The sequence below is a fragment of the Lycorma delicatula genome, chromosome 2 (genome assembly GCF_047948215.1).
Source record: "Lycorma delicatula isolate Av1 chromosome 2, ASM4794821v1, whole genome shotgun sequence".
NCBI lineage: Eukaryota > Metazoa > Arthropoda > Insecta > Hemiptera > Fulgoridae > Lycorma > Lycorma delicatula.
This window is the reverse complement of record NC_134456.1, coordinates 12,100,565-12,120,040: the sequence shown is the minus strand read 5'-3', so window position 1 is coordinate 12,120,040 and position 19,476 is coordinate 12,100,565. Positions and strand designations below refer to the sequence as shown.

The window sequence follows — 19,476 nt, the reverse complement described above, 5'->3', positions numbered from 1 at the left end:
CAATACCTCTTCATTTGTCGCTTTATCCACCCGTCTGATTTTTAACATTCTCCTATAGCACCGCATTTCAAAAGCTTCTAATCTTTTCTTCTCAGATACTCCGGGACATATGTATTATTTTTTTTTTAGAGAATAGAGAATTTAAGGAAAATTTTTCCGTGTATTATTTCTATTAATTTTTCATCTATCTCCTTATTTGTCCAGCCACAATATTGTTAGCTGAACATATCTGCGAAATTGGGTTCTTCATCCATTTTAACATATAAAATTGTGTATAAAACTACGTCTTATTTAAAAGTTATAACTATCAGTATTCAGTACATTAATTATTTTACAAAATGAGGAGAAAAATGTAAAAGAAAATTGAATAATGAAATTACAATAAATATATAAAATAAACTGTGTATTGTTTCAAATTAGAAGAAATTAAAATAGTTTCCTCTCTTAAATTTTTGGACATAATCATAACAAATTATACATATATTTTTCATTAACCCTGAGGATTTATGTTATTTATATTTCAAAATAAAAGTAGTGACAAAATAAATAATATGTCAGTGTTAAAAAATAATTAACATAATAGTTTATTTTGTTATTAAATTTGTCGATATGAGTTACAAAATAATTTTCTGACAATTAAATCAATAAATTAGTTTAATTTATCCCATCCTATAATAACATAATTGATCAAATGATGTTATGAAGTAGAAACATAAAAAAATATGAATACACTTACCGGTTCCATTTGGATCCAATTTTGAAAATGCTTCCATTAATTTTTCTCTGTTGTTTTGTATTTTAGCTGTTAAATCTCTTATAGCAGAACTTTCCACCAATCCAACTCTTTGTCTGAATGTTAGGTCTTTTGGGCCGGTACCTTTAGTGTTGAATTGTACAAAATGAGGATCAAGTTCTGGCCCCCCTAATTTAAGGTATGCTCCTTTATTACTTCCAGTTTCGTAATAATTTGATGCTGAGAATATTGTTATTACCTGAAAAATAGTAATAAAACGCATATATTATTTCCTGATATATAAATAACAAATAAAAAAGTACATAAAACATTGTGATACTTACGTATTAACGCCACCGCAGCTACAGCTTTATTTAAAAAAACAAAGTAGTCAATCGGATTTCGGTGGAAAATGAACAGTCTCTTTATTAATTTTAATAAATGGTTATTTATATTTATTAATTTTGTAAATATAATTTAACCAAACTTAACCTACGCTCGCTAACCTTGACTAATTAACAGGAGTGTTTTGATTATTTAAATAATAAATAATTGCAATAATTACTGAATTTATTACATAAATACTCAAAAAATTACGGTGTTAATTAGTCAAGGTTAGCGAGCAAAGCGAGGGTAGGTTAAGTTTGGTTAAATTATATTTATAAAATAAATAAATATACTTATGAAAATTAATAGAGACAGTTCATTTTCCACCGAAATCCGATTGACTACTTTGTTTTTAAATAAAGCTGTAGCTGCGGTGGCGTTAATACGTAAGTACCAAAATTGTTAAATAACATACTCTTTTAATGAAATTAACCATAGAAAAAAGTAGTGTAATTTAGAAAAAAAATAGAGAAAGATCGAAGAAAAGAAAGGTAGAAGAGAAAAATAGTTCATATAATGAAAATTTAGTTCTAACCTGTAATGTATACACCCATGTTAGGTGCTACACAGCTAATGGCTGTACACAACCATACTCGACAGAGAATCACTTCCAAAAATATACATTCCAGACCATGAAAAACCCTACGTCAGGTTTGCCAAAGGTGTATAAAATAAGGAGTGGTTTCACGTTTCCTTCTTTGCTGAATTTAATATGCTGATGCTAACATCATGTCAAACTCATCCAAATGCAGCAGGTGTTCTACAGCCGACACCTTTAGTTCAGCAAAGTAACTGTTGCACACTGATTACTATTATTGTTATTATTCTCAAAGAATGCAAATCTTTCTTTTCTTTTTCTGTTTAGCCTCTGGAACGATCGTAAGGTATAACTTCAGAGGATGAATGAGTATGATATGTATGAATGTAAATGAATTGTAATCTTGTTTCAGGTCGACCACTCCTAACCCACGGGTTTATCTAGTGGTGAACTCGTCATCGTAAATCAGCTGATTTCGAAATCAGAGTTTTATGCTTCAATTCCTAGTAAAGGTACTTTTATGCGGATACACTTTTAATAATATATCGTGGTACCGGTGTTCTTTGGTGGTTGGGCTTCAATTAACCACACATCTCAGGAACGGTCGACCTGAGACTGTACAAGACTACATTTACATCCATCATTCATACATATCATCCTCATTCATCCTCTGAAGTACTAATACCTTACGCTAGTTCCGGAGGCTGAACTGAAAAAGAAAGAATAAGAAGGTCAACCACTCCTGAGATGTGTGGTTAATTGAAACCCAACCACCAAAGAATACCGGTATCCACGATCTAGTATTCAAATTCATATAAAAATAATTGTCATTACTAACCTTAGAACTCTTGTCTTTGAAATCAGTTGATGCAATGACGAGTTCACCACTAGACCAACCCGGTGGCTAGAGAATGGAAATCTGGCTAATATCATCTTTAACTGAGATTGCTTTATCAATCGTAGTTATGAGAAAAAGTTGACGCTTGGTGTGAAGCAACAGATTAATATACCCGTTTCTTTGAGAAACAGTGAAATATTGTTTTTACTCACTGAATTACGTTTAATACAAAATTTAATGTTTTAAAGCAAAACTTTAATTTTATTATTGCTCTGTAAGAGAAAATTTGACGTATGGGCTGTCGTCATACTTTTACATCGAAATCCAGCGCAACCCTTAAAATTTGCGTACATAATATTATTTTCCTTAATCTACTCTAAAATACAAAATTATTAAAATCCATAGATCTATGTCTGCTTCATGTTTATATTGAAGATAATTAAACACTAATTTCTGCAGATTTTCACAAAAAAGTTCTGAACCCTTGCTCGGTTGTACTTTCAAAAACTTACATAAACACTAGTCCACTATCCTAAACTTTTAACCTCTCAAATTTTTTTTTTTGTTTTGAATCTTTTACGTATGGATATGACAATTGTGCGCAACTCTGGGGATTACTGGACTTAAGAATTAAATAGAAAAAATAAATGAAGCAGTTGTAATTTGTAATTTGTTTCTACTAAAGAAATTATACTTCCATACTTATACGTGGCAATGTGGTATAAAAATTTGACTGCTTTGATTATAAATATTTTTTTCAGGTTAAATTTTCAATTTTCGTCCAGAATTTGACATACCGTTCAATTTTTGTTGTTTATGAATTCACCACATAAGCTTCAAATTGTGGCACGGCAATATAAAACTGTTTCACATGATCTACACGTAAAACTGTTTCCTTGATCTACACGTAACTAGTTTTTGTTCTCTCTCTCTCACACACACACACACACACACGCGCGCGCACACACACACACACACACAGAGAGAGAGAGAGAGAGAGAGAGAGAGAGAGAGTGAGAGAGGGAGGGAGAGAGGGGGGCGTGTGTGTGTACTTAAATGTAAATAATTATAATTAAACAATTTAAACTACTGAATATTTCTCATTTACAAATTGGGGGAAGGTTTTGGGGAATTTGCTAATCAAATTATTCACCTGCATTGCCCAAATTATCAGAAAAATTACTGACACAGAACAAGAATTGTTTGCGAACAATCAAGGTGTATGGCGACTGGCAATGAAGCCTGTAGGTGGTTGATCGTAGAATTGCTTTAACAAAAATTGGGTAATGATCCGGCTAAAATTTAATAAAAGTATTTTTGCAGCGTCTCCGTTATATTCATCCTAAGTACCCGGGTCCGAATTCGGTCAGGCGTAGAATTTTTCAAAAGCTATAAATGTTTACATTATTGGCTGGAACTCATTTTAAGTAGTTATTTCATGTTAAAGAATTTGTAAAATAAAAACGCGTAAAAGGTTTTAGTTTTTACGTTCATTTTATAGTCATCAATTAAAAAAAAAAATAATAACTGCCTGATACGGCGAATTTAGTAGAAATATTTTCTAAATTTTGTTTTAGTGACGCTTTCGTTGCTTTCACGTTTCTTCACGTTACTTAGTTGCAAATGACATGTTAAAATTTATAAAACAGCAGGGTGCATTTTGTCAGTTATATTAAGACTTCAATTAATAGCCAGGAGTTTGGCAAAAAATATTACAAATTTGATTTGCTCAAGAAAGTTTTTTTAAAATTAAAAATGAGTTTTATAAAATAACAAAGCTACAATTATTTTAATAAGAACGAGTAAAACTATGTAAGGGTATATACTAAACATGTAACCCCGTTTTCCTATTATGTATTATATAGTGAATCATTTTATCGTGCACACCATGATTCATGATTCATGAAATGTAGTTATGCACAACCGGTAATGTCTTTCAACAAGTGTTGGAAATATCTATCGCTTTCCTGAAGGCAGGTCCCAAACCCTAGTACCAAATTTTTGAGACGAGTTCCATTAGCCTGGTCCTGCCAAGGATGCCAAAAAATAACGGTACGAAGAGTTCGGATCTGCCTTCAGGAATATGATGGACATTTCCAACACTTGCTACAAGATAATACTAGTTGTGCATAACTACATTCCATGAATCAGATCAAATATCTCTGAATTTATAGTCCGTAATGGAATTATAGTGTGTAGTATCATATGTGAACGATAAAATGATTTCACTATATTGTACTAATACGCCTGAATTTATTACAAAAACCCCTTAGATCTAGGTTTATGCTTTTCCTTATTTCCACCGAATGAGAAACAATTCTCCAAATACGTATGAAAGAGAAACTTCCAGTATAGCGATCGATTGAAAACACCCGATAGCTTAAAGTAGTTTCTACATTTTTATTATAGACTCGATGGGTGTGTTAACAGAACTATCGAAAAAACTTCGGAGAAGAAGGGATTATAAATAAGCGAAAAGAATGAACGATTATTTACCCTAATAAAGACTGGGAAACGAGACAAATTATTCCATTAAAACGAGTTTGAATGGGAGTCTCCGACGCTCTCTAAGCAATTGGAATGCATGTGAGGATGATTACGGGAAGAATCGCCATAATCACATGATGACTGCTTTCATGCAACAAATTTTTTTAAATTAATTAGTTTATATTTTAACCATCAGTTTTCAAGTATTTCATAGCATAAATATAAGTAATTTATCGAGTATAATTTATTATAAAACCAGTATTCAATTCGGTTAAAATTATTTGTGGAAGGAAAACAAAATATTCAGAAGTTTTTAAGTTGTAATTTTATAATAGTTATCAATCGATTATCTCAACAAATGATTATCTAAAAAAAATAAAAAAAAAACATAGGTTTTATAATTTATAAAACACTTAAAAACGCTCCGTTTTTTATTTGTATTCTATGATTATTAACGACAATATTTTTTTACATTATAATTAATTTTTTGTTTATAAGTAATTAGAGTATTAATGTTTTGAAAAGTCACCGCTTATGAACTCCGCAGCTTTTACGTTATATGCGTTGCAGTCTAATATTCTTGAGTGGAACTGTTTACCCTGTTTCTAACACTACTCTCTTTAAAACTGTCTATCAACCTTTCTTGCTTAACACTTATTCTATACAATCTCCGACGCTATTAGAGGGCTTGACGGCTAGGGGAGTTTGTTTCATTACCACTTTTCTTACTTCTTCACTTTTTGCTGGGAGTAGCTATAATATGCCCTTTGAGTAGGTGCCTCTATTGTGATATTAAGCCTATAATGATACAATACAAAAGTATTTTTCAAGAATACGTGTAACGGTCTCTGAACCGTAGTTTGAGCTAGGATATCAAATAAAAAGAAAAGAAGATAAAAACGATTTTTACCTGATGATCGATTATACCTTTCAACAATCCTTTATTTAATTAATTTAAAAAAATAATAACTAAGAGTATTATTAATAAACGGTTTCAGAAAAATCCCTCTCCAAAATTAGTTTAAATTTTAAAACGCATCTTTCTTTTCCCTTTTAGAATATCAATGGATCAAAGATATTTTCTCTTTACGAAATTATTCATAAAAAAAATCTCTACTGATCGTCTTGCTTCTCCACATAATTTGGAATCTTCACATAAAAATTTGAAATATTTTATACACTGTTCTTACATATTTAGGTATATTAATTTTATTCTTTTCACTATCGAACGAGTTTTCTTTTGCTGTTGTGCCATAAGAACCATTTAAGAATGTAAACGATGTATTAATCATAAATGCATATTCTAAATGTGTTGATGTTTACTATTCAGCCGATGCCTTTTTTTAACAAAATCATATTCTCAGTTGTACGGTAAAATATAATCTGCAGTTTTATGACCTTATTGAAGTACAATTATCAGTTACTTCAATCTATTGAAAATTACACCAAAAAACCACTTAAGTCGCAACTTTCTTTATAGTGTAACTATAATTAACAATTTTTATCTCTACGGATACAGTATTTTTTGAACTTCAAAATTGCTGAGAAATTTACGTTTCCCTGATAATTTTTAAGGAATAGTTTTTTAAAATTATTTTCATACATATTAACAAAATAACATAATAATCTCTATAATATATATAAATTTTTAACTTTCCCGAACTTCCAACGAAATTTATCTTATACAGTATTTGAGTTTCAAGAGATTTTGGTTTTTCAGTTTCGGGAAGAAAAAATAATATTTATTGCCCACTCTTTTTATTTTAATGAAGTCATTATATACCATACCAAGTGTTATTTTAATAATCTTAGTAAGCAATCTGCCGGCCTCTGTGGCGCGTCTCGGTCTTTCACCCAGAGGTCCCGTGTTCGAATCGCGGTGAGGCATGGCATTTTTAAAAAACGCTACAGATCATTCATCTCATCCTCTGCAGTAATGCTTAACTGCGGACCCGGAGGTTAAACAAAAAAAAAAAAAAAATACGTAAGAAATCTGGAACCCAACGGGTTGGTCTAGTGGTGAACACGTCTTCGCAAATCAGCTGATTTCGAAGTTGAGTTCTAAGGTTCAAATCGTAGTAAAGGCAGTTACTTTCATACGTATTTGAATACTAGATAGTGGATACCGGTGTTTTTTGGTGCTTGGGTTTCAATTAACCACACATCTCAGAAATGGTCGATCTGAGACTGTACAAGACTACGATTACACTCATATATATCATCCAAATTCATCCTCGGAAATAATACCTGACGGCGATTCCCGGAGGCTAAACAGGAAAAAGTAATCTGTGCGAGTACCGACGTGTTTCTGTTGCTCTGTCTTTGAATGCCCCACTTTGTCTTCCTTTTCTCGTTTCTTGTGGTTCTTTTTGTTATTCGTTGTTTCCTTCGTTGTTCTGTTTTTGTTTCGTTTGGTTATTTTACGTTATGTTTTTTTTTCATTATTTTGTGTTAATACCGTACTGCTAACTTTTCTTTACAGGCTAATTAGTGATCTGTGTCGTTTTATCGGTCTGTAATTTCATATTAACTGTCATTTTGGCGTTATTTGCCGTTTCGTGGTTAATTTAGTGTTTTTTTTATGCTATTAAACCTTATTTTAATTCTTTGTCCTAAAGTAACTAAGGCTTGTTGACTAGTTACCCAGCTGGTTATATTATTTTTTGGTTTCTTTACGTTTACTCGAACTTTTTATAAACTTATGTTTATAAAGTTTTATTTTTTCTATCAGTTGTTTCAAGCAGGGAAATTTTTAGAAATAAATTCCCTCACGCAGTGTTGTTTTATTAATGTTTTTTTGGACTTGAGATTTTCTTTATACTTGAAGAGTTCTATTTTTTTGTGTTTTCCGGATATTCTTTGTTAATCGGACATTTTGTTAATCGAATTAATTTGAATCACCGACTGATCTAAATTAATTAACCGATTTCGTGTATTTGTATTTTGTTTTTTTTTTTGTTGGACTATGGCCGAACAAGATCAGGCCGGGGATGTCCCTCCGGAGGTTTTCACTCCGGTTGGGGGGAGGCCCTCCAGAGTTATTGTCTATGAGGCTGAGTCAGAGAGTTCTGAAAGTGACAGTCTTGTAGAACTGAGGAGATCAGGTGTGAGGAGCCGCTACTGAGTAAACCTCGATAAATGAAGAAGGGAGAGGCATCGATCCGGCGGTGGTAGAGGGCTAAGCGGCCGGTGATTGAACAGGACTCCCTTTTTGTTCTGATCGAACTTCGATGAGGGGGGCAAAGGAAGACCGTTGTCCCGGTGAAGGATCACTTTGGGGTTCCTCATTTGAGGCGTGGCTTCAATTATATGTATTATAACAAGTGAACAATAAGCAATACCCCTCCCCGGGCCGATGAGAATATGTATGACATATAACTAAGGTCTTGTAGAGTCTAAGGCCGCCCATTTTTGACACATGTGATTAATTGAGCACCGACCACCAAAGTATACCGGTGTATAGCATTCAAATCCGAATAAAAGCAATTAACGTTTACTAGGTGTGAACCTCAGAACCTTCGACTTCGAAAATCAGCTGTTAAACAACTGATTTGTTACGACAAGTTAACCATTACACCAGCCCGGTTTATATAATTGAATGAATTTATTTTTTTAATATAATTCAAAATTTAATTCCAATTTTTTTTTTATCTACGTTCTTATTAACGGTTTGATATCATCATAACCAAGGTGGTAAATCCTATAGATGAAACTAGTCTTAAGTCGACTTCTTATTCCTCATTGATACCTTCTGATAACTTCGCTTCTATCTACTCTAGTGAAAGTTACGAAAGGAGAAAGGAAATTTCTCATGAGTTGATCTCATGAAAAATTTCTTTTGATAAAAAAGGTTTTATGTGAAGACACAGAGAAACTGGGCTGTCCAAAAGTATTCAAGTAATTCTACTTCATCATTTCTCCTTATGTTGTGCGGCTGAAAAACCTTACTTAGTTGTTCAACTCATAGAACGGGTTTTTGGCCATCGCTTGAGCCCATTGTGCATTTGTAAAGTTTTTTTTGTTTTATTTCTTAAGGGTAAATTAATTTATTGCATTACACGAAGGCCTTGTTTTTCTTATGACTATGTTGCATGTAAAGTATCTAAAGTAAAGAACTGAGTGTCAGAAATAGTTGTATATACTTTGCAGGGCTCACTATCGTCTCCATTTGAGGAGATTCAGGAAAAATATTTACTTTAAGCCGCCTTAAAATTGAAATTAAGAATATTATGTATGTATTTTGTATGTTTTAAGAAAAGAAATAAATGTTTCTATATTTGTAATGAATTATTATTTTCTCTTTTAGAATTTGAATGATTTTCTCTATCGATTAATACAAAAAAACTGGTTTCTTCTAATCGTATCTGGGAAAACAACTTACCCACAATGAAATTTTGTTTACAATAAAATGTTATGAGCTAACGTCGTTGCCGGAAAGTGAAAACAATGTAAATGTTTTTGAAAAAAATATTTTTTTATATTTTCCTTAAGATGGAGTAGAAACTCAAAGTTACAATCTTCCAATAATTTTTGGTATTTGATTCATTTGAAAAAAAGAAGATTGATTTTGATATCTATATTACTATCGACAATGACGACAATCAACTTAACAATAATCGGGTTATAAATGTTTGACATTTTTAGGACTATTTTTGATTTTTCATGTAACAAAAATCAGCTCCCAAATTTTTTTAAAATAAAAAAGCAGTTTAATATTTAATGATACATAGGTAGAAAATTTTTAATTAATTGTTATATATATATATATTATTTAATATTAATCTGTTATAATCTTACAGAGATAATAGAAATTTTAAACAATTCTTATATTTAGGCCTTATCTTCCAGTGGAATTTAGCTGAAAACTAGATGCCACTTGTTACCCGCTAATTAGAACTAGTTTAATGCGAGATTTAATAATACTCTTCTTCAATGCAACCGATTCTTTGAACGGGTAAGAATTTTTGTTTAGGAATCTTTAGCCTATTTTCAAGTTGACAATTAATGTCTCGAAGAAACACAATGTTCTTCTGCATATTTTGAATGTACTCTTTTAAAAAGTCATTGAAGCATTCCTTTATACAAATTACTTGCCTTGTTTTCTTACCCATTGGGTTGATAGCGCCTCTTACATCATCACACATTTCCGATATGTTTTATCCCTTACCAAACGGCGGTTTAAAGATATTGGTTGAACACTATTTAGATATCACAAAAGACGTGAGGAATCATTATAATAACGCAATGTTGTTCTTATCGTCGTTTAATGACAATCAGTTGTTCGAAGTCGCGATCTCTATACCAGGAAGAAGCCCAAAATTTAAGACGTTTTACTATAAATTAGAGGTTAATGAACCGCAGTTAAAACGTTCTCTATAATAATAATCGAACCAAAAACATTTTGTATAACGTTCGCTCTTTCTACAGAGTGTTAGAGAACGGTTCATACATACTTTATAAGCTGATATACATAATTTATCTGATCTTTTACCTTGCTACCATGAGTCAGTTCGTATCCATCGAGTTTACATTCATGAGATCTAACTAGAAGAGTTAAACCGTGCTTGTGTAAAAAATTTTCTGTTACATCCGGTCCAAAGTAAGTACCAGCTCCTCTTAGAGAGTTTGGAACGCATCCATCACCTCCTTGAGGATCGCTCCACAATAAGTCGAAAACCTGGAAACAAAATTTTCATTTATTCATTTCTAATATGTAAATAATAATATTTAATATAAGTATAAATTTCAACTCTCCTAGCATTAAATCCTGAATTTTATCTTCATATTTGGATAAATTTATTGTTGTAAATATGCTAGCGTAAACAAAGCATGAAAAACAAATATAAACATGTTCTGATGATAAAAATGCATTGTTAAACTTTTTATTATTTAAATCAGTGAAAGCAAATACAGGAGTTTCATTGAACAATCATACTGAAAGAATCGATAGACAATATAAAAACAATGAATGCTATTAGGAAGTTTCTTAATCCGGTTACCTATTTTATGTTAGTTTAATATGAATTAAACCACACATCTCAGGAACGGTCGAACTGAGAATGTACAAGACTACACTTCATTCACACTCATACATATCATCCTCATTCATCCTCTGAAGAATTATCTAAACGGTAGTTACCGGAGGCTAAACAGGAAAAAAGAAAGTTTAAATGAATTAGTTGTCATCCTCTTCCTGACTAAAATTAATTAATTAATTGGAATTTACTTGGGCAAGATCGATTTAGAGAAATTTCGAAATTTCTCCTTGGGCTCCAATCATTTTTTAGTAAAGGTTTCTTTTAATTTAATCGCTGAGGGTATACATTTGAAAAAGTTTGACAATAAAAACATAAAAAGACAAAAAAATTAAAAGCTCTAATAATGATTTTTATTATCTCAAATGGGGATCTTTATTATTATTATTATTTTTTTTTTTTTATTACTTTTAAGACCATAATGGATCACTTTAGTTCATTTTTTTTTTTGGCAAGTTCTTTCTTTTCTTGCTGATTTTTTGTTTTTCGGCTTTTCTTTTTTGCCAGTAATTTCTAAGGGTTTCAGATCTTGTCCTTTTTTGTTCAGAGTACACCCGGCTTATTGTTTTCTTGGGTTTTGATAGGAATCTTGTTTCTTTATTTTTTAATTTCTCATAGTTTCCGGTTTTCGTTTTTAGGTTTTCACGGGTTATGTCTAATTCCTCCATGTCTTTCTGTACTTCGTATAACCAGTTCGGTCTGCTTTTCTTGTTCCAGAAAAGTTCGATTATCCGTCTGATGAGTCTGGTCTCTTCCATTCTGAAAATATGTCCTAGAAAGGAAATTCTCTTCTTTCTAAATTTATTAGTTATCGGGATGATAGTTTTGTAAATCTCTTCGTTTGGAATAATTCTACAAATACCGTCTTTTTTAATGTTTTTCCCGATGCATCGTCGTAGAATCTGTCTTTCAATCTTTTCCAGTTTGTCGGTAAACCTTGTCTGGTACGGTCCAAATATGGTTTCGCATCCGTAAAGTATTTCCGGTCGGATAACTGAGTTATAATGTCTTATTTTTGTGTTTATGGACGTGCATTTTTTGTTATAGATGTTTTGTGTTTTTATTGTGGCTTTGATGAGTTTATTTATTCTTTCATTCCAGTTTGGATTTTCTTGGAGGTTGTGCGTGATGTTTTCTCCCAAATATTTAAAGTTTTCTACTAGTTCTATGTCATTATTGTTTATTTTTACTTTGGTTATGCATAATGGGTGCTTACCATAATTTTGGTTTTTTCGTATGAAATTTTTAGACCAATTTTTCCTGCAATCTCTTCCAGTGTTGACAGTTGCTATCTGGCCTCTTCTATATTTTGGGATAGTAGGGCTAAATCGTCCGCAAAGCCTAGGCAATTTACTAAGATACCTTTTCCAATTTTGACGTTGTCTGTATTTAATTTTTTCCAATCCCGTATTATAAATTCATGGGGCACAGTTGAATAAAAGCGGTGACAGTCCATCTCCTTCTCTCAGTCCTGTTTTGATGTCGAATGGATCAGATATTTCTCCCCTGAATTTAACCTTGGATTTGGTATCCGTTAGTGTTAGTCCGATGATTTTGACTAGTTTTGGGTGAAGCCCTAAATTTCTCTGGATTTTTAGCAGGGATTCTCGATGTACACAATCATATGCTTTCTTGAAATCAATAAAAGTCACAACCAGTTCTTTATTCCTTAGTTTATGATACCCTATAATTAATTTTAAATTTAGAATTTGTTCTGGGCAGGCTCGCCATGGTCTAAATCCCCCTTGGTATTCTCCTAGTTCTTGTTCCAGTTGGTCTTTGATTCTGTTGTAAATTATTCTTGATAGAATTTTGTAAGTGCAATCTAGTAAGGAAATTCCCCTATAGTTGTCAGGGTTGGTTTTATCACCTTTTTTATGTAAAGGATGGATTACTGCGGTTTTCCATTCTTCCGGAAATTCCTCTTTGTGCCATATTTTTACCATTTCTTTGTGGAGATTTCTCTGTACTTTTTTTGACGCGTTCTTTCATAATTCTGCAGTCTGGAAATTTTCTCCACTTGCTTTGTTGTTTTTCATTTGCTTTAGAGCTCACAAACTCTTTTCGTAAATTATACATCAAATTCAAGTTTGAGATAAACAATAGTAAAGTGTATATTTGAAGTTTAACTTTGTGCACGAATTCTTCGGTGATTCTTGAACATCAAAAACGTATTTTTCAATTTACAACCTTCGAATATTAAAAATTATTATAAACATATCTTTTAATTTCTGGTGGTTTCAAAAAATTCAAATACATACACAATCAGTTTGACCAGATGTCGCGCTTTTGGAGAGCATATCTTTTTTCGTGATTCTTGTCTCGTTCTCCAGGCTCTTCTAAATTTAGGAAAATGTTTAGCATTTGATTCAATCATGATTTCTGTTGACAGTTTGCGGCTTAATTTTTATTAGAAATGTCAGCGGGCATATTTTATCTTACTTTTTCTCTACAGTCTACACGTATGAGTGATACAGGAGGAAGATACTCGATTCAAATCACTGGAGTGGGGCGTACTCGGAATATCTCTACTGTGATCGTTTTTAATGGAAAAGGACAATGATATCTCGAGTGTGCTAGTGCAGTACGTCGAATTCGCTGTAAGAAAGTACAGTTGAAATTTATATGTAATTACAGTATTTTAATGTTTGATCTTTTAAACATTTTGGAATATTATTATTTTACGAACATTTGAATAGCCTAGGCATACAACTATGTAAACGTGAATGAAAGAAACAGCAGAGTGCTTAAAAATGTAATTTGGTTCCTGCACAATGGGCAACCAATTAAATCTAACCAGATCTTATCCAAATTAGATAAAGATCTAGCTAGATCCCGCTGAAACAAAATCAACTGGATTTAATAAGTATTTAAAGCAGAGCTGCAAATTTCAAATAATCATCTAACAATTTGCACAACGAGTAAGTATTTATGCTGGTTATATATATGTATATTATGGGTGTGCGAGTACTCAAGGTTTTCCAGTAACTTTTGAATCTAGTCGAGTATTTTAGAAGTAGAGATGACTATTTAAAACCGTTTGTAATGAGATATATTTTAAGACTCGTCTATTCACCATTCCCTGTTATTTTGTGAATAAGTTTAAAACACTTTTACTGGGAAATATATTTTCGTATCGGATTGAGATAAATTTTGTATTAATGATATCGTAAAATATCACCAGCTTTTGAATTTCCAAATTGGCAAATAAAAACTGAATAGTTTATTTCAAAAACCCGCTACTTTCCATTTTAATTTCATTGCACATAACTAGTTTTAGAAATAAACAATTCAATTACGGGGTAATTTGAACGTTATTTAAAAAAAAAAATATCGTTAGATTTCACCTATATTATGATTATTTTAGAGTCTGAAAATAATCAGTAAAAGTTAGGAAAAATCACTTTCAAAAGTTTTGTGGAATTATGGATAAAAAAACCGAGAAGGAATGGATGTTGATAAAGGAAAATGTATATAGGAACCGGGACATGATGTAAATAATCTCAAATAAATGTCTAAAAGACTACTTTTTGTTAAGAAAACTTATTTCTTCTATAATCCTTGCAAATACCAGGAGGTAGGATTTCAAGGAGGTAGGATTAGTATATTAACTAATCAAAAGCGTTAAATTGGAAAACTAATTTTTCTCAAGAAATTAAAGAACAATCTGAGAACAGGTACAAAATTTTTAAAGGAATAATATTTCTTGTTCAGTTTTGTGATATGTCACAGTATTAACCTCATACATAAACGTTTATCCAGTACCTAAGTTGTAGAATTACATCACATAATTAGAGGAGAGGGTATAATAAGATTGAAATTAGTTTGAAATAATTGATAATGAGAAAATTACAACATAATTATACATACAAAATTTGTATAGGGTTTATAATACTCGTAGATTATAATAATTGTATAATAAATTCAACAAATGTATCCTATTTAATGAGATAAATGAAAATACTAATAGGCATAAAAGAAAATAATTAAATACTGAATTATTTATTGACTCATTGCTAAATAATTCATTAGGAATTATAATAACCATCTAATTGGCTTGGCTGTTTCATTCACATTATTATTTATTTATCAACGGTAATAAGCGTAAAAGAAGTTTAACTGACAGATTAATTATCTATAGAATTGCTTAGACTAATTTAATACAAAGCCTAATGTCATCGTGTAACATAGCTTTCAATCGACTTAATCTTCCTGCTCTGCTATTATTATTAATTTGCTGATTACATTGCTCTTAATATAATTAAGTGGAATTCTGTTTAGATGATGTAAATACTTCATTCTATCAAGTATTCATTACTAGAATTATGTTTTATATTACAGAGAACAATTTAATGTTATTAGATTAATAATAGCAGACATTAAAACCATTTTACTTAGATAAAGAGAAAATTAAGTACACCGTATTTAAAACCTACTTATGTAGTACCTCATCAAATAGTTTAAAGTACCTGAAAAACGTATAATACAATTTTTTTTTAAAGTTATCCTGAAATAAAGTAGGTTGACAGGTAATAATAATTATTATAAATTTCCATCAAATTCTAGTATCATACGTAAATGAAATCGATAACAAGTGATAAAATTAAAAATTTTTAAAACCCACAGCCGTTTTGAAGAAACATATCTACTGCAGCACCTTCTGGCGGCCTATAACAGTAAAACATGCCAAATAATCTGCTCTGAAATGGTACCTATTTAATGAAAAAAACCACATCGAAATAGGTCCAGTAATTTTTTAGGAAAACGGTAACAGACATACACAACCTTTTACCCCAAACGCATATACCGTCTCCAATTAGTCAGGAACTGCGTAAGACTGTGTAAATATCAACTAGTAAAATCTCACGTATTCGTTCAGTTTATATTGCTATGAACGGTTCTTTATAAGAATGGTAAAAATATTTGTTAATCGATATTTTTAGAATAAAACTAAAATTAATCGCTGCTAATATTTCAAAATACAAAAGTAGTAAAACAGATTTTTATAAATTTATATAATTTTACAATACAAAAACCGTAAAAGTGTGTAATAAAGGTTTACAAGATATAAGAAAAAGAAAGGAAAATTATAAGAAAAGGTTTAGTTCTTAAATTTCAAAATAATGAGGGAAAATTAATTCCAAATAATAAACTTTATACTAAAGTTGAAAAACTGTCACGACACGATAAGGAAAAGAACAATTAAATTTTCCGCACATTTATTTAAAATAAATTATAATATATTGACTAAAGAAATTTTTGATTTCTTCCTAAGTTAAAAAAAAAGAAAATGGGAAATGGTTCACAGAAGTCCAATAATACCTAAAAGAAATGAAGCTAATTGAAGAAACTTATCTCCTTTTTTGTTATTAAAGGGTGAAAATAAAAAAGCGCCAAAACGCGAGAACAGAGCTGAACTTACTGAAGAACGAAGGAAAGAGATAACAGAAAGAATGGAGAGGTATTGCACTTCACTTGAAGCAACAGGATAAGATGAAATTCTTTCATTATCATTTGAATATGTATACTGGAGAATATACAATAAAAATTTTTAATTTTATTGTTTTTATGAAAAACGAAGATGCGTGATTCTAAGCTTTGTCTGCTTACTGAAGTATTAAATTTTCCACTAGCATCAGTAATTCAAGAAGTAAATTTATTATAAATTCGTTACAAATTAAAACATACTTTTAATTAAAACGACGCTATTATTATTTTTAATATGGCTGAATGAAAGAAGTATTCTTCAATATGTATAACAATAATATTCTTGGGTAACATTAGTCATCGAGTAACGTAAATTTTTTATTACATGTTTTTGAAGTAATTCATTTTTTTAAATTTTCATTTCAAGAGAGAAATAAATTTCTCCTAAAATTACATCCAATACTATTCTCAAGCGTCAGTAAAGAATTTTGTTTTTATTATTAATCATGGCCCGTTGGTATTGATGTAAATTAATTACATAATAATTTGCACTTTCCATCAATTTTTTTTATTATTATATCCGAGCATTTTCGGATATTAATCCGTCATCAAGAACATTTATATGTTATGCATTATAATTATTTCCTTCACAAATTAATATATTAAATGAATTTCGAATTTTAAAACCAAAATTTTTAAATACAACAGTCGATCGTCAAAAGGTAAAAAAAAAGTTGACGTTGTCGGTCATGTCGGTATGAAGCTCTCAATTGTTTTCAAAGAATGAATCTCTGTTAGAATTTAAGAAAAGTTTATGTTATAAAAATACATATAAATATGATTTTTTTAACTGTTTCCTCTTATACATATTTATTTAATACGGGCTCTACCCATTTCTTGATAGTTTTCGAAAATTCTTTTTTTTAAATTCTTCATAAGGACTTATTTTACAATGATAAAACAACTTTAAATACTGTTTATAATTACTAAAGGAAAGATAAAACCAGTAAAATTTTCAATAATAAAAAAAAAATAAACAAGAAGACCGACTTTTTGTTATTTTATTTTGTTCCCTTTTGAAAAAGTATCAACTCACTCTAATCTAAAATTTTATAAAAAAAAAAATACCTTTGATCCAAGTAAAATACTTACCCATCAAAAACGCACTACAATAAAACATAAAAATAGATATATAAAATACTGCATAAAGGCGTAAGAAAAATACACCATTACACAGTCAACAGAACCTAAAAATTTCTACCTTTAATTGAGCATAACTGAAAAACTATTCAACTAATCTTCAACAAATTTTCGCATGCACAAATTCAGATCCATTACTACAGTACATCTTAATGTCAGTAACATAGATAAAGAATTTTTTAAGATTTTCGAGCCACAAAATTTTACATATATATATATACATACGCCTGATTATGTTATGTTGAAATACAACGATGATATGTTTAAAAAATATGTGTGCTTAAGGCCACACGGCCGAAGTGAAAATTTATATGGGATCACAATCGTTTCGAATTAATATACATTAAAGTAGCATATAATGTTTACATTAAATAGCCACTTTAATCTTTTACCCCTTCTTTCTTTTTCCTGTTTAGCCTCCGGTAACTACCGTTTAGATAATTCTTCAGAGGATGAATGAGGATGATATGTATGATTGTAAATGAAGTGTTAGTCTTGTTCATTCTCAGTTCGACCATTCCTGAGATGTGTGGTTAATTGAAACCCAACCGCCAAAGAACACCGGTATCCACGACCTAGTATTCAAATCCGTGTAAAAATATCTGGCTTTACTAAGACTTGAACGCTGTAACTCTAGACTTCCAAATCAGCTGATTAGGGAAGATGCGTTAACCACTAGACCAACCCGGTGGGTTTAATCTTTTACCCCTAGAACCAATTTGACGCACAATTTGAATGTGTGTTTTCCACGATTATTCTCTGTTTGTGCTTAAATTTTCACGCTGAAAGAGTGGATTTTTTGCAAAATAGTAGTGAAACATGGGTTTGAGATGCCCCCAAAATTACAAAATAGAAGGCAACAAAGAAATTGGCTATTGAACCTCCACGTCTCTTTTCACGGTTTGATTCGAATTAATTAAAGAACGGCTACTTTCAATGATGAATGTGTGTTCACACGTTGAAACAGTTGATTTCTTAAAAATTCATAGTAAAACATATGTTTTAACCAAACAGTATGATTAATTTTAAATTTATGATGACGATGTAAGTCATCATTACTTTCAGCGATATGTGTGTATATAGTTGATCATTATTTAATATATGCAACGACCATTATTTACGATTCAAACTTCAAAATTATTGTTAGTTTTTATAATCTAACAGCCACTCCGTTAGCGCTGTAAATTTATAATGATGTTCGAAACGAAAGCGAGTGTTGTGGATTTAAAATTTTTTTATAGTTGTGATAGCTAATTATTTACAGCTGATGTTATTTTATTTATATTTTACATAAGAAACGGGATTTCTCAGACATATCTTTAGTTAAATAAAAAAAGAGCATATTTCTAAAACGGTGCGTCCTAGAACATTTTTAACGCGATTTTGAAAGGCTTAACTAAAAAGGGTGCATTGCGATCATCCGGAAGGATAGGTCCCTAGTCCCATGTGTCTAGCGGCCACCGTTCTCAAGATACTAGCGTGAGCGAAATTCGCCTCCACAGAATTGCAGGACCAAAATATTTCATATAAAGTAATTTTTTAAAGATTAACAGTAATCATTACCGACAATATTTTCAAGGTTAATGATTTTTAATGCATATAAATTAGGTATTGAAAATCTTCACATACGTTGTCCAAACTCAATAGAAAAATATTATATGTTACATTTACACTGAATTTAAACAATTATTTTTTTTTTTATTATGAGCAATAGAGAGGAAGAATTGTGAATCACTGGCAGGTTTTTCTCCCACCTCCCATCCTCTGCTACTACATATTATACTATACACTCATATATGCGTATATATTTTCTCTCGCTCAATGCCTTTTT

At 30.8% G+C, this 19,476-nt stretch overlaps 1 protein-coding gene across 5 annotated transcripts in view; it reads right to left on the bottom strand.

The window, feature by feature from the left end:
• The window catches only part of rdgC (retinal degeneration C), a 968,675-nt gene that overhangs the window by 244,901 nt on the left and 704,298 nt on the right, over positions 1-19,476 (bottom strand). For all 5 annotated transcript variants that reach the window (XM_075358273.1, XM_075358271.1, XM_075358272.1 and 2 more), the window contains 2 exons: positions 10,475-10,660; positions 737-992 (listed from right to left, as the gene is read on the bottom strand). In XM_075358273.1, coding sequence (XP_075214388.1) covers positions 737-992; positions 10,475-10,660 — 442 coding nt within the window. The remainder of the gene's footprint in view (positions 1-736; positions 993-10,474; positions 10,661-19,476) is intronic.